At 38.3% G+C, this 15,594-nt stretch overlaps 1 protein-coding gene across 1 annotated transcript; it reads right to left on the bottom strand.

The window, feature by feature from the left end:
• Positions 1-883: 883 nt before the first annotated feature.
• LOC108665233 (transcription factor Sp8-like) lies at positions 884-9,938 on the bottom strand. Its single transcript, XM_047880406.1, has 5 exons — positions 9,462-9,938; positions 8,078-8,850; positions 7,756-7,876; positions 7,253-7,363; positions 884-2,320 (listed from the first exon to the last, which is right to left on the bottom strand). Exons 1-5 carry the CDS (start codon positions 9,600-9,602, stop codon positions 1,853-1,855), a joined length of 1,614 nt encoding a protein of 537 aa, XP_047736362.1. The 5' UTR covers positions 9,603-9,938; the 3' UTR covers positions 884-1,852.
• Positions 9,939-15,594: the final 5,656 nt, after the last annotated feature.

Genomic DNA, 15,594 nt, shown 5'->3' on the forward strand with positions numbered 1-15,594 from the left:
CACAATAGCTTCTTTTTTTCCATAAATGATAAAATGCGCTAAAAAGTATTTTCAACTTCATACATCGGTCGCCACGAAAATAATTTTAATTCGAACGGCATTAAAAGACGTGCACTATGTATTTTTTTCAACATATTTATTGAATTTGACAGTTTGGTAAGTTTATAAGTGTCATAATCATTATCCGAGTTCAGTCAGTAAACCGACAAAAGTATCGCTTTTTATCCTTGGGTTGAAGCAATTGTTTGGGTGATAAACAACGTACCTTGCTTATTCATCGTCACTGCAAGCTCTGCATCCGCATTAAACTTGTCATGGCCATGAACTGGACAGACGCTCATAGTTAAGCATTATAATTAAAAGAACTAATATAAAGAGAGTTGTGTGTCAAAAATTACGCCTCTATAATACTTTGATACTTAGAGTGTAGGCGATTATAGTTTTGGAATTTAGGCTTTGTAACTGCGAGTTTCTAACTGTGAATTTACAAGGAGAGCTGATAAAGGTGAATCCACGGGTAAAATTGTGGCTTTGCGAGTCTACAATTGTACGGCATGTACGTATGGGGGAGCATCCATCTTTGTGAAGGAAAAGATTGACAAACTCGGTACACACATTGTGTACACACTCGTTACACCTACACACATTGTGCACATCCTGTGTCGTCAGACTGTCTGGTAAATATTTTCGGCAAATATTGTCGAACTTCAGGAAAAATGAAGTCTGATTCAACTCGAATATAATCCAATTTACGGGGTGAAAATTTGTTCAGCCCTTGAAGACAGCAATTTTTCTGGGGTGCAATTACATTTTATGGAAGCAATGGCTTTTACAAAGGATTTGGTTGCGGTTCCTTGAAATTCTACTAGGAAATAAAGAAAAAATAAATTGACTTTTTTATGAGTGGCACACGGTGAAAGAATTGCACTACAACAGCAAACAATAAAACGATTTTAAATTTTAGCTTTAGAATTACCTCTGCTAGTTGAACCATATTAATGATTATGAATATGAAATTTTTAGCTACCAAAGCAAATACATGACCCATGATTACTTAAATAATTAATCACGAAATTAAATAAGAGACTATGTCATAGCATACCAAACTTTTCGAACATTACATGGGAATGAAAGAATTAAATTCATACGATTTTTATATAGGAATTCATTTTCGAATTTTTTATTCGATTTTTTTAAATAAGAATTCAATTTTTAGGTTAAATAATTTAGCGAAAATTCGTTTTCCGTTCCGGAATAGTACAATGCTCTGAGTGAGAACAATATAATGGAGGGACCGACAATGGTAATGTAAATGTTGATAGATTCATCTAAATACAATGTTGATAGATTCATCTAAATACAAACATGAATTGTACGTTCTAAGTTCATGCTATGCCGTAACCTAATTCAAGACAACCATGAACTACAACGCAAGAAGAAGGGAAAAAATTCTCGTTGATCTCTCGCTGCAGAAGTTAAGCGGATTTGGTAGCTTAAGTGGGCGTTCAAATCTCCATTAACGTCATCAGGGCCGTGTTAAATCCGGCAATTTTCTCCGAGTTTAACGTTCAACGTAACTATTGCCCCGCTCTTCGTGTTTGAAAAAAAATAAGAACTACTTTCAGCTACAAGGTGAACACGGACATCGAACATCAGCGTACGACGAGACATGCAGTCTTGGCCTATAACAACCACAAGCTTTCAAAATAAGAGAAATAGATAACACCCAAAAACAATACACAGCGGCAAAAATTAACTTATTATATTCTATTATATATCTTGACTCAACAGGAGACATTGTCTCACAAAAAATTAAATAATTTTACTTCGTAGATCAGCAAATAATGATTTCTCAGTCAACTTGTTCGTCCGCTTCTCTCTTGACCTGCAAATGCGTTTTAAGATGTGCGTTTAGCACATCCTTCCTGGCAGCTCGGTACTGGCAGTTAGGACAGTGGTAAGGTTTTTCGCCGGTATGTGTCTTGAGATGTACGGATAACGACCATTTACGTGCCGTGCGGTAGCTACAATACACACAAGCGAAAGGTTTCTCGCCGCTGTGTGTACGTAAATGTATTTCCATGCTGTCGGTACGTGAGGTTGTGTAGGAGCAGCTTGGACATTGGTGCAGGATGCTGCTAAAACTGCCACCGCTTTTCGTGATAGTCAAGTGTGTTGGTAAAGGTATTGAAGTGGCCACCGCATCAGATCCGTTGTCGCTGCCATCGCCCGAGGCGGGAGGCAGACTGGTTTCACCGACGCCTGGGGAGGTGCAAACTCCGCTGCCAGAGCCTTGTGATCCTCCAAGGTCCTCAGCCAGCTACAGAATAACAAATAAGTTAGTGAAAGATCATCACAATGCGTGTTAAAATTACCTTGCTCAAGGCCAAGTTTCTGCAAGTTTCAGCGACTTTTTAGCGCATTTTCTCATTTATGGAAAAAATGCACTATTGTGCTCGCCATGGCCGTCTGTCCGTCCGTGACTTCACGTTTTCGTCGACGAGAAAATGAGCGCTCTGTCACTCACTGCAGTGAGTACTGAGTTATATTTTTTCCCCCATGCAACAAAGCATAGAAAACCCAAATTAAAAGATTAACTTCAAAAAGTATCAACTATTCAAGTATTAATAAATAGGCTACTTCGAAAAGTATCAAGCTACTTCAAAAAGTATAAAGTATCGCTGAAAAATGAATCTGAGCTAAGCTCGAGTATCCTCGAGCTATGATGTCCAGTTAAATTCTTCCATAATATACCCCAACTATGTGTATAATCACGACAGTGGACTAAAATCACACGAAACATTTCATAAATTAATCCTATTATCAAAAGGTGAATCTACATACAGGGGAGCAGAAGGCAGTTCGAGAACCAATTTCAATCCTGAATACTACAGAATCTTTCTGTCGCTATGGATCAGGATTCGCAACAACACTAGGATCCGAATTTGAAGAGAGCTGATCTCAGCACACCCGAGTGTCACGTGGAGGTCAAGTGATGAACTCTCTTGAAATAAGATTTTAGATGAACTTGCCAATTATTAAACATTTTTTATTTAATTTACAATCCATATTCTGTTTAATGCACGATTGAACTCCAGTAAACGCCATGTAGCCCGGCAAGTTAGATCTTCAGCGAACCATTAATAAATGTGGATAATAAGCAAAATACCCTATATTCTCTCTTTATTACAATAACTTCAACTCTCTCAATTTCACGACCCTTAAACACGAGGCATATTCCTCCTTTGTTCTTATGAAAGTAATTAATATTCCAATTTGCATAATAAGACTATACAGGGCACTCTTAATGTAATGTAGGAATAACGTGTAAGCAGTAAGCCGCGTATGCGCAGATCAGGACAAGTCACAGACAGCTTTGAACTTCGTTTGATGTGTGGCGTAACGCGTGGCGACGGGACGAGTCTTGACCGTGCCATAATTATGAATGGTTTCAACTTGACGCTCTGAGGCAGTACTATCATAAAAAGTCGAGTTCGTAACTTTTTGTCAAAAAGGTTAAAATTCAAGTATAGGTATCACCTTTCAATTTTTTACTGGCAACTAATTGTGAAGGGGTTAAGTCCGTTTCGCTATAATTATCCTTGTCTAATCACATTTAAAATTTAATGCTGTCATTTAGCCGCCATGTAGGTGTCGACTATGCTTAAACGGGTTTTAAGGCTCTCCCTCCAGTGAAACCAAAATCGAGAAACGCTGGCCACCAACATGCAGATTATCTTCAGCCACAATCCTTGCTGCCACCACCTGTGTTGTTCCAGTTGCCAGCCAACCTTTGTGCCCATCCGTGCATTGGATTATCATCGGGGCTCCGTACGGATGAGGATGGAATTACACTAACGAACCACCACCTACTAGACGGCTCCTCACCTGGGCCCTGAATAACTTGCTCTTCTTTTTAAAAGCCGGTGAGTGTCAATAAACAACAATTATTGATACACTCGTATAACAATCTCCTCTAAAAATTCGTTTTCATTTCATTTGCAGTTGTTACTGACACGACAGCATCCATCATACGTCATAGTGACTGACAAGCAACCATTATATATCCTGAGTGCGGCGACATAGCATCCTTGTGGGCACGTTAAGCAGTAAGTGTGGAAATGAGTTAAGGTATCGTACTCTGTACCTCTTCCCTCCGACTGTTAAAATTTCAATACATTATCCCGATTGAATTCAACTACTTTATTAAAGCGGCACATACTACATACTGTACAATATACAAGCTTTGTAACGTTGTCACCAGGTTTCTGCTCATTAGCAAATTTGAGAAAAATTTCTCATAAATCCAAATGCAAATTTGAACAGCTTTGACTCACCCTGAATATTTATGGACCTTGGGATTATTTTTAAATAAATCGACAGGCGAGAATTACAAATATAAAAAATAATATGTACAAGATAAATTAGGCAAAAAAAATTTCCAATCGAATATAAATAGCGTCAACAAAAATTACATTTCCAAAGTATTAAATGAGCCAGTTTTCAGCAATATTCGTCCTAGACACTAATTTCATAATTGGAAAACATTTTTTGCTAGCTGTGCCACTTCTGAGAATTAATTAATTTAGCAACGAATGTAGGTATTTCTTTACGAATACAATTCACGATGAATGAGATTGTATTCATAAAGCAAACAGAAGCTCAAGCGGAAGAAGCAGGTTAAGAGTGGAAGGCTGATCACCATTCCCACTCTTTGCTCTCGGAATTAGAGGAAGCGGTCCACTTCTTTTTGCTGGACTCCTTTTCTTCTTTGATGGTTTCCTTAGCTTCAGATTTGGAGGCAGACGTGAATCCGTAGTTGTGTATCTTGGCACAATGCGTATGGAGAAGGTCCTTGCGGCTGGCTTTGTATGGACATGAGCTGCACTGGTAAGGTTTCTCCCCTGTATGGATGCGGATATGGCGCTTCAGATCACTGGTCTGGCGGAAAGTGTTGCGGTAGCAGTGAGGACAGGTTAGCTGGTTACTGGCTCCCGTCGCTGGTGTGGCACCGGCACCAGCAGTAGTGGCACTAGCAGGAGAGGCGGCAGCAGCCGTTGTTGCAAAGTTGCCTAGACACATGCGCTTGGCGGTCGAGGTGGGGATGATGGCTCCCACGATGCTGCTGTTGGCGACGATATTGGTGCTGGGAACAGCGGCTACCGTGACCGTGGTTGTGGTGCTGCTGCTGCCGCTGCTCGCCCCGTCCTACAACAATAACAACAACACGAGTGAGTAATAGCAGCAGTTACATGCTGATACTTCACACAGAAGTACAGGAAAATTATAAGGACAACGGGCAAAAATGCAGCAGCAGCAGCACCACAACTTTCAGGGTTGCTTGAATGCGCTCATCTTCATACGTTTGTAACAATATCTTAACGACATTTACAACACTATCGTCATATTTGCAAAAATAATCTATATCGCAATATGTGAACTGTTAGTTCAATAAATTTTGATACATTCAATTGACTAAACTATAAATTATCTATTTCATCCACAATTGTACCGAGTGCATTGTCAACTGCTTGCTTCAAGTTCACCATTGCACTTTCTGGTGCGCTTCTTATAACCTGTTCTGCATCTGCACAACAATTGTCATTTCTCTACAACCAAGCCTATTTTTGCACAACAATTATCACCCAGCAGTAAGGTAAAAAAGATTAAAAACATAAGAATAACAAAATGAAATCGCAAACGATCCTCTCCGTCATCGCCAACTTTTGTGATCGCAGAACCGTTTATATTGAATGCTACCTGAGCCTCCAATAACGACTTTAAGAAGAGAATTGGACATCGGAAAGCATGGAATAAGTTCAGGCATAAAGAGAGAAGATCACTTTGTAAAACACAACGCAGCCATTAGATTAAAAGCTGAAGAATGAGAGGATGAGTTCAGGATGAGAAGTAGTTACGGCTGTTTGTGCATTTGTTCCCATTAATGGAATTTATTTTACAACGCCTTGCCTCAAGTAAGAATAGCATTGACGACAGTTGAAAAGTACTAAGACAAAAGTCTAAACCTTGGTCTACTAGTGAAAACTATCTACCTTTTCTACGGCTTCAAGTGCGAGTAGTATTGACTATGGTTAATGATCTAACATTTCATCGGAAGATAACACTACAAGGCTCCAAATAAACGTTCAAATTCTCGCTAATACTTAGTTGAGTGGCTCCACTTATCGCTTTCAGAAGTAAGCAATAGGCATTAACAGTCCGCATTTCTCGACAATCCAGCAGTGCTAATCTCTTTTCTGTTATAGATGGTAATGTTCAATCGTCATTCATTTGGCATTCATCCACAATCTTCGGCCACTCGAAGCGATCGGTCTGACATGTATCAGCGACAAATGCTATTACATATATCTAATTTTTTTTTTTAAAGGCCTCCCACACTCACCATTCCAACAAAAAAAAAGGAATTGATTTTATTAATTAAAAATTTTATTAATTATATCTAATTAGAGATAAAATTGTAACTTAACGTTATAGTCACGACACAGTTGTTATCAAAATGAGTGCGTACGATGGAGGCATGGGTAGAAGCGCGCCACGATCTTTGAATCCGACGATAACAAAGACGGGAATGATAAGAAAAACCTTGAGACAGTTTTTGCTGTAAATTCTAAGATTATAATGAGTCTCAAATGATTTTATTGGATTGAAGAAACCTAAAACTAAATTGAATCACTTGCTAAGAAAATTTTAATTTAAGCAACAGAAGAGGGAGAGTAACTTAAAAAATAAGAATGAACAATATTCATATCTAGAGAAAAAATTCCTGCTGTATTTTGACATTAGCAGAAACAAAACGTAAGCCATAAGGAAAGAGAAGTAATATTGTTTTTCTGTACATATTTTCAACTTTTTTCCACTTTGAACCATCGTCCGTAAAAATGAAAAGCACAAGTTTTGAACTAGCAAAGTAACAAGACGTTAGGAAACAGGAATAAATTGGCCGAGAACAAATTCTGCTAATTTTATCAGCAACAGTTAATTTACCTTCCTTTGGTCGCTAATTTATCAAAAAGGAGATTGAGAACAATTGGGCAAAACTTTACTTCTAGTTTCGGGCAGAACATACCCGTATGTGTAATGTGCATAACAGGTGCAATTCCGTATTGATATAGGATTAAGATTTCGGAATTAGGGAAAAAACATCAATTTGAGATATCAGAATTGGAAACAAAATGTATAATTAAAAATTATAAAAAAAACTATGAATGTAAAAAGTGATATTGAAACTCACCAGTGGCAAATGTGGTACATTCTGCGTCTTGAGGCCATGCTGGGCAAGCTCTCCGGCCGTGGCTGCATAGCTCTCCACAGTCGAAAAGCTTGTCTCCCCGGCGCTAAGCCACTGCATAAATTCAATATCAATATAATCAACATAACTCACACAGGTATCAAACATCACACACCATATCATCGTAGCAGAACACGTTACCTTCTGAATGAGCAAGAACATAAGCTAAAATTTACATTTACATATTCATAAACTTAGAATACAAGGCACTCTTGCAACATGACACTCACCACTCGCGCAGACCAGCCAGCACGCCAGTAACTCATCATTCATCCGTCATACGGTACAAGCCACCCAGCACACCAACTGTTTGTATATTTAATTGAAGCTCATTCGTTAAAGTTAGCTTTTCAACTATTCATTGCCCATGCAGACAACACAGCAAGCAAGTCACTGGATAATTAGTTATTTATTCATAGTTAGATATTCAACTATTGGGGACTGACACTTTGCAGGCCAGATGGTCCAGCTAAAGCTTCAGCCACCGCTTCGGCAAGAGGCTGCGGCTGGTGAGACCCGCCGTCACTCGACCCTTGGGCCCCATTACCTTCTGAATGAGTCTCAAACCTGCACAACAGGTAAGAATTTTATAGGAATATTGCTGCAAAACATCAAACTATATAGAGATAGAACACATTTTTAAGAATACTATCAATATTTTACGAAGACAACTGCTGTAAACTAGTAAAAAAATTGTTACAAGCTTCCGGTAAAACTTTTACCTATAAATTTTTAAGAACAGTTTTTCGCTGTACACTACAAGTGCACATTGAGCATGAAAATACCGTNGTAATGACAGCAGATGATAGCAGTTGGCTCACCACAACTGTGCTGCCATTTAATGAGCTAGAAGAGGTGGGTGGTGAACCAGGCTGAAGGGATGGTGAAGTCTGATGATAAACAAGTGTTCCTCCCCCAGTCTCATCCACAGTTACAGTAGAGCTAAGCACACCACCAGCAGATACAGTTGGACATGAAGTACCATTTTCAGCAGCAGCCATAAGCAAGGAGTTTGTGGTAACCATTGTAACACTGCCACTACTATTGCTGCTAATGTGTTCTTCTTTGCGCCTCTTTCTATTAGGAGGGCTGCTGCGGGTATTACGGAATGGTTGTTCAGTAGCACACTGCACTTGCTGTTCAGTCTCAGCTCCATGTGCAACAAAGGTCATGACATTTCCTTCACTGGTATCATAAATGAGGCTAGAATGTTTATCTCTCACAACTGAGGCAGTTAAGCCAGCATCAGCATAGCCTGGAGGAGGTTCATCAGGAACAGCTAAACCTTTGATACAAAGTAATTCAGCAGCTTTAATGAGGCGTCCCAAATCGCTATGACTGACAGACACTTCGCCAATATACATGTAGCTCAAGAGAGATTCAAGATCTTCTGCTTTGATGTCTTTAAGAACAATAATGGGATGCTTGCATGGGGTGCGCTCCAACATGGCATCAAAATAATCGCTACAAATTCCCAGCACCAGACGGTGCACATTGTAGAAGCGTCCCTCACATGCCAGTGTCACATCACTGTACTTGTCCTGCACACAAGCAAGAAAATTTAATTTTGCAACAATAGAAGCATGTGAAGAAACACAATTGTTAACAGTGGCTTAGCTTGCAATGAAATAAAATCAAATGAGCAAGAACAATCTCATAATATTAGCAACCCAATATTGTGAGCAAACCATACACAAAGTGTAACAAGTTGACACTTCTCCAGACTTCAGAGTATGAACACATCCAACAAAAATGCTCAATATCTTTGACTAACTAATCAACTCTAAGTTTTACAGTCATTAATTGGGGATCTGATCTGCACATGTAGAAAGAAAAATAAAGACTGAAGATACAGGCACCTAAAATGACAACCATACATACTGGTATAATGGTATTTATCTAAGCCAGCCTGAGCTACATATAGACAAAAATACAGCACAAAATAAAACTTTTTTCAGTTTCTTCTTCTAAATCAAAATCAATTTATAAATTATTCAGTAAATCTGGTGGAATTGTAATGCATGGGTACATTTTGTGAGATAATACTGAACATGGTGTAAAGATTTTCAAGTGAAACCAGAAAGTTTGCAGGAAATAGATAACATAGGTAAGAGAACTGTATAAATGGAACCAAGCAAAAAAAAGCACTTACTTTTTCTCTCAACGTAGATAAGACATGACAGAAAGTTGAGGTATGGTTGTTCCACTTGAGAGAGTATTGACTTTCCTGAGGAGAAAGGTCTTGTTGTGTGGCTTGGGTGGTGATAAGGCCACCACCTCCGCTGGTCATCATTATGGAAGTGAGAAGTTCAAGAAGCTAGAATAAAATATGTTCCTAGGATAATTTCTTATTGGTTGCTACAACAACAATCAAAATTGTTCTAACTTAGAACGAATATAATAGCAGAAGGTAAGTGATTATCAACAAGATTGATTTCACTTTGTAGCATCAGAACCATTGCAGTAAAAGCTCATTGCTGGAAATTTAAGGTGGTAGTTCTCATAATACTTGATGAGCAACTCAATAAACTGAATCATGAATGCTGAATAAAGACTTGAACAAGAAATAATTCAATAATGGATTATGTAGACTCCAACACGTTTGTAAGACCTGTGCTCCTATGATTTCTGAAAAGAAAAACAATAAGTTAGAATAAAATTTATGCTTTGCTTAATATTATGCAAAATTTACAATGCTAACGTTTTAAAATGAATCCAGAATTGTGTAGAGCTTGGAACACTTTTGACAACTTTGCAATTGGCTGGTGCAATTATTCACTTTTGTCAACAATTGAAAAAAATTATTCATCAAGTGGAAATCTTGCTGAATCATCATCAGCTTTTTTCAAATTTTATCATCTAATCAAGATTTATTAAACCAATGTTTTATAAATGATAAAGCTGGTATCTATGATACTTTCCTGGTCTATAAATAGGACTCAAAAATAAACTTGAAAATTAGTCTGAAAAAATTCCCTGCTTTACCATTACCACTACCATGCCTGGCTGCTCAAAGGTCCTCCCAAGAATTTTCTTATTGTTCTTGCTTATAGGTAGCCTCACCAATTTTTTACTAATGATTGCTTTGCAATTTAGCAACTATGATATTAGCATGCTAATAAATAAGTTTTAGTAATGGAAATTCTGGAAAGAAGCATTGTACTAAATAACAGAAATGAACTTTTTTATTGACTTAAGGCGAGTATTTGTTTAACAGTCGAGTCCAGCGTTGCCAGATGGTATATTTCTATACCAGATTTCACAAATCTGGTATTTTCAGATGTCTGGTATGAATATTTTAGATCTGGTATATATGCCGAAATCTGGTATTTTTCTGGTATTTTCTGACTTACTGCAAATTTACTGCATTAAGTTCCACCTCTGAAGTTTGAACTTCCTCTAGCATAGGCGTGGATTATATTATTATTTATATCGATTGCCTTCAGAGCGGCGCGATTAGAGCTTTCCCACAATTTTTGGAACCACAAGTTTACCGCAAGTTTTCATGTCAACCGGAACTCGAACACCACAGCAGAGAGTATTTTATGCAGCTGATGAATTTTGCAAACTTTTCTGGAAGAGAGATTATTGAATTTAAAAAAAAAAGGTGGGATAATTCAATGAAGGATGGTGGGTGGTGGCAGAACTGCAATCTTGAGACTTGATACTCTATTGCGATTTGTGTTAGGATAACCTACGTAACAATTTTCATATGATAGTTGTAATTTTTGCACATTCAAAGTACACATGACATAACATAACACACCCAGATTTGGAAACCATAATTGCTCAAATGAAGCAAAAATAAACAACAGACCATTGACTTATCTTGCAAATACATATATATATTCATATTTTGTATCACATAGTATAATTACGCTCTGTAATTTTGCCATATTGACCTAATTTGTCTAGTCCATTTACGCGCATTGTTATTAGGTATTGATTGTGTCGATTTCGCCAGCCTGGAGGATGTTGGGAATGTAGTCCCAACATTGGCATGCAGGAGAGTACTGTTGACGTACAGGTTCACACCCTACTTGCCACAACCAGTCCAGTCATTCATTAGAAGGCACCGATGGGCACAGTGGCAAATCAGAGATTTTTTAGAGTCAATTCATTCCTTATTTCCTCATTTACTCAAGATTTAAACCAATTTCTTATGTAAGAAAATGCTGGTATCCATAATACTTTACTGGTCTACTTATAGGACTCAAAAATGAACTGGAGGAAGAGTATAAAAAACTCCTGCTTTGCCGCTATGACAATGGGCAATGGCATATCTAAAGCCATGTTGCCATCTTTAGTTCTGTAATTCATGTCCAATTGAATTGTGATCTATGAATGAATATTCATTACTGTGCACTGTGCAGTGCTGACTCTTAGAACCTGAGTCCCGAGTTGACGCGTTAGCAATCTAGTTAACTCATATCCAACCACAACACAATGCAGATACATGTTTGTGTGTATGGTCAGTTTGATTACGTTATTTGCGTTGCCGCGCATCCATATTTAAACTATTTTAGCTTTCTAAAAGTACGGTGCACGGCGCATTTTTTTACCGGCATAGTACGGCGCACCGCGCAGGTTGTTAAAATGACAATATAAATTCCCGCGCACCTGGCACATCTTCCTGACCATGGATTTAGAGCCAGGATATTAGGGTAAACGCGGTATATTCCGTCACATTAAGGACGCATCGAGAAATGAAAAACTATAAAAAAATAACCGTATGCGTTACTCAAGTTCTGTTTGCTTTATGTGACTCTCAAAACACCGCACTACGTGTCAGAGCTAGACTCTAGACTGGCACGGTTGCACCAATTTAAATTTGTAGCTAATTTGGTTAGGCTACCTAGTAAGGCTACTGATGAAGTCAAGTCTTCGTAATTAACAAGAAAGAAATTTTCAGTGGAGAGACCAGCTTGGGTAAAATTCTACAGAATTATTAAGGAAACAGACAGAAGAATTTCAAGTAAAAGTTTTACAGTTCTTCGGAGTAAAATTATGTTCATTAGCAATATCATAGTGACAAACCACAGATTTTTTAGAATCAGTTCATTTTTTTATTTCCTCATTTACTCACAATTTGAACCAATTTCTTATGTATAATAATGCAGGTATCCAGGATACTTTACTCTGTCTACATTTAGGACTCAAAAATGAACTTGAGGAAGAGTCTAAAAAACTCTCTGCTTTGCCACTATGATTAGCATATCTGTTTAGCATGAACAAAAATTAAATGACTTCGTGAGTGAACGGTGGTCGGTGAAACACATACAAACTTTTCAGGAATAATTAAAAAAAAACCTGGTTCATTATCCGTCAAGGAGAATTTATAATTCAGGAGCCCAGATTAATAGCAACTTATTTCTTCGATAGATAAAAGTAAGGAAATGAATGGTCTCTATTATTTCATTATCACAGTTGATTTGTTTACGAGCGTTCAGTTCACACACATGGCAACAATATACTTGCATTACAAAAGAGACACAAAATTCTTCACAATAATTTCAGTGATCCAAACTTTTATGCTAGGCTTCAATGATTTTTTTTTTTTTAATATTAGTGCATTAGTGACTTTTGCATCTATAAATATAATGACATAATATTTACGTCATATGTATGCATGTATAAGCAAATATAATCAGTTACATAGCTAAATCGACACATATGCGAATAATACGATGCAGGTAACAAAGCCAAGATGAAAACATTTCGACAACAGAAACCTCAATAATATATATCATACAGCTAAACCTATTACAACATATCTTGCAAATATATGGACTACATCTCATTCATCTTACATCAAGCACTAGAAATTGCCGTTAGTTAATTAAATTACCTAAACGGTAGTAGGGATACCGTTCGAACTAAATAGAGGCCTATGTGTGCAGAAGGAAAGTTTCGGCCGGTATCGCGGTATAACTCGCGAATGAAGGCGAAATGGATAAAATTTTAGCGAGCTCAATACCACCGTAGGTCCTAATGCGTGGGGACCTCATTGAAGTATACTCATGACTTATACAAGGCCCCAGAAGGATTACTAGAATTTGAAACACGAACCAACACCAGGGGCTACGGGTATAAACTAAAAAAACAGCGTTGGAACACATCCATGCGACAACATTTCTTCTCGCTTCGAGACACCGACATGTGGAACAGCCTCCCTGATAGCATCGTTGACGCTCCGAGTATGAACATCTTCAAAAACAGACTAGACGAAGCTATGCAGGAGCATATGTTCAGTCTTAAAATGCCTAGCAAATTACNAAAGCTATGGAAAAATATATGTTCAGATTTGAAATGCCTAGCTCCTTATCGAACCCGGTGGAAGTCTAGTAGCTACTTCAAACTATCGCCAGTCATGAAAAGATCCGGTCAAATGACACGAGTTTAGATCTATGAACAAGTCACGAAAAGTTCAAGAATCGGCAACAGGCCATGGGCCTACTTCTTCAGCGCCGACACTTCTATAAAAAATGTTATCTCAGTTTTGCTAACTTACCGAGGCTTTTGCCCTCAGGTTTGTGCGGCCCAAACCTTGCTGCCTGTCCGGACGTGAGGCGAGTGGTGAAGAACCAAGTCCTCAGAAAGCAGATAGAAGAAGAAGACGGCAAACGGAGCTTCTTCATGCACCTCTGTCCGTGGTAATGTAATTATAAGGGCAGTAATTACTGGTATTTTTCCTCATCGGCGGGATCTGGGTCGGCTAGCTGAGAATTTGCTATTTTGAGAAGTCAGACAAAGCATTGAACGCAGTACTGTGCCCCCGGATACAAAATATAGTTAAATTATAAAAAATTGTGTTCTCTCTGAATACTTATACTAGTTGATATTCGAACAATATTTCACACAAAATTGGTGCTCAATTTATAACGCGATTTGAAGCACAGCTCACCCTGGCGATAGCGGCTTCGAGCACCAATTTTACAGGCTATGAGGTTACCTAACTTCAGTGAGATAATGGAGATCACATTCATCCATACACATGGTTAGATTTTAAATTAATTATCTGACCAACAAGTATCAATATACAAAATTGTTGCTGCTCCCTATAGGATTAGCCGGATAGATGCGCAATTCATTAATCAATTGACCGTGCTGCATTAGCCAAGAGTTGGAAATTACTCGAAAGGAGAAACTATGCCAACGTCCTCAAGTTGCGTGCAGCCACTGTCTGTTTGGCAAGGCGACATCTAATAAACCAAGTGAATTCATGAACTGCTAATCTTGCTCAAATCACAAGTAGTCATAACAGTCTCACAAATTTTGTTAAAAGAAAGTTTTGAAGAAGCTGAGTTAGGTAACATCAGAAGTTCAGAACCTTGCAGCACGTAATAATCGTTGCATGTCGTGACGAGTGATGTTGGCAGCATGGACAAGCTTATGTATACGCCACCAACTAACATGTTCAAAAAAATACGACACGGTGACGTCGTGAATTTTTCAATGCATCTTCCGATATTCGCCCCCACAGCAGTGTTGAAACTTGCTCGACTCCAGGCTTATATGGATTCTGGCCTGTAGAATCTTCATACTGCAGTACTTCATACACAGTACTTCATACTTCATACTCAGTACTGCTGCATTTAAAGTTGTCGTTGCTTTGTAACCTCAAATTAGTGCGGTCAAAATAGTGGGTTAAAATTATCCTCATTAATTATGTAAATTAGGTTGTATCCATCGAATTATGGCAATTTGAGGATAGTGTGACCATGTTGGCATGAAACTCACCGCATCAATTTCATTACTAATCCCTGCAAGCTCCGAATTTTATCTTAACTACAGCAGGTTCCTAATCATCGGAAGCGTCGCGGTTAGTTTCATATTTGTCACAACTTCATCAATTGTGGAAATAACATCAAGTTGTTTGCACAAATCGTTTTGTTATAATTGAAGCTCCTCGAAACGCCCTATAAGGATGTACTGTTGAGGACTTCGACTCTTCATTATCTCGGCCCTACTAAACGAAAACGACTCCTCCTGTCCAGTCTTCTTGAAGGGGCAATCTAGCATCGAGGGTTTAATCTCGAAAAGCTCTACATCGATATTTTAATTCTGATTACTACTCAGATAGGTGCTTATGGTGAGGTCTAGTCACTGCACAATGTTAATTCCTAACTGTTGGAATGATGAAATTGTTTTCCTTGGAAAGGAAAAGGCGGCGGGAGTTTAGGAGGACTGAATCAGAGGTGGTAATGTTCGATGGTATTTTAACACAATTGACAAGGTAGAGGCTGAGACTAAACTTGATGGAACCATGCAAACAGTGTGTGTGG

Source organism: Hyalella azteca, unplaced genomic scaffold (assembly GCF_000764305.2).
Source record: "Hyalella azteca isolate HAZT.00-mixed unplaced genomic scaffold, Hazt_2.0.2 contig5384, whole genome shotgun sequence".
In the NCBI taxonomy this organism is placed as follows: Eukaryota; Metazoa; Arthropoda; class Malacostraca; order Amphipoda; family Hyalellidae; genus Hyalella; species Hyalella azteca.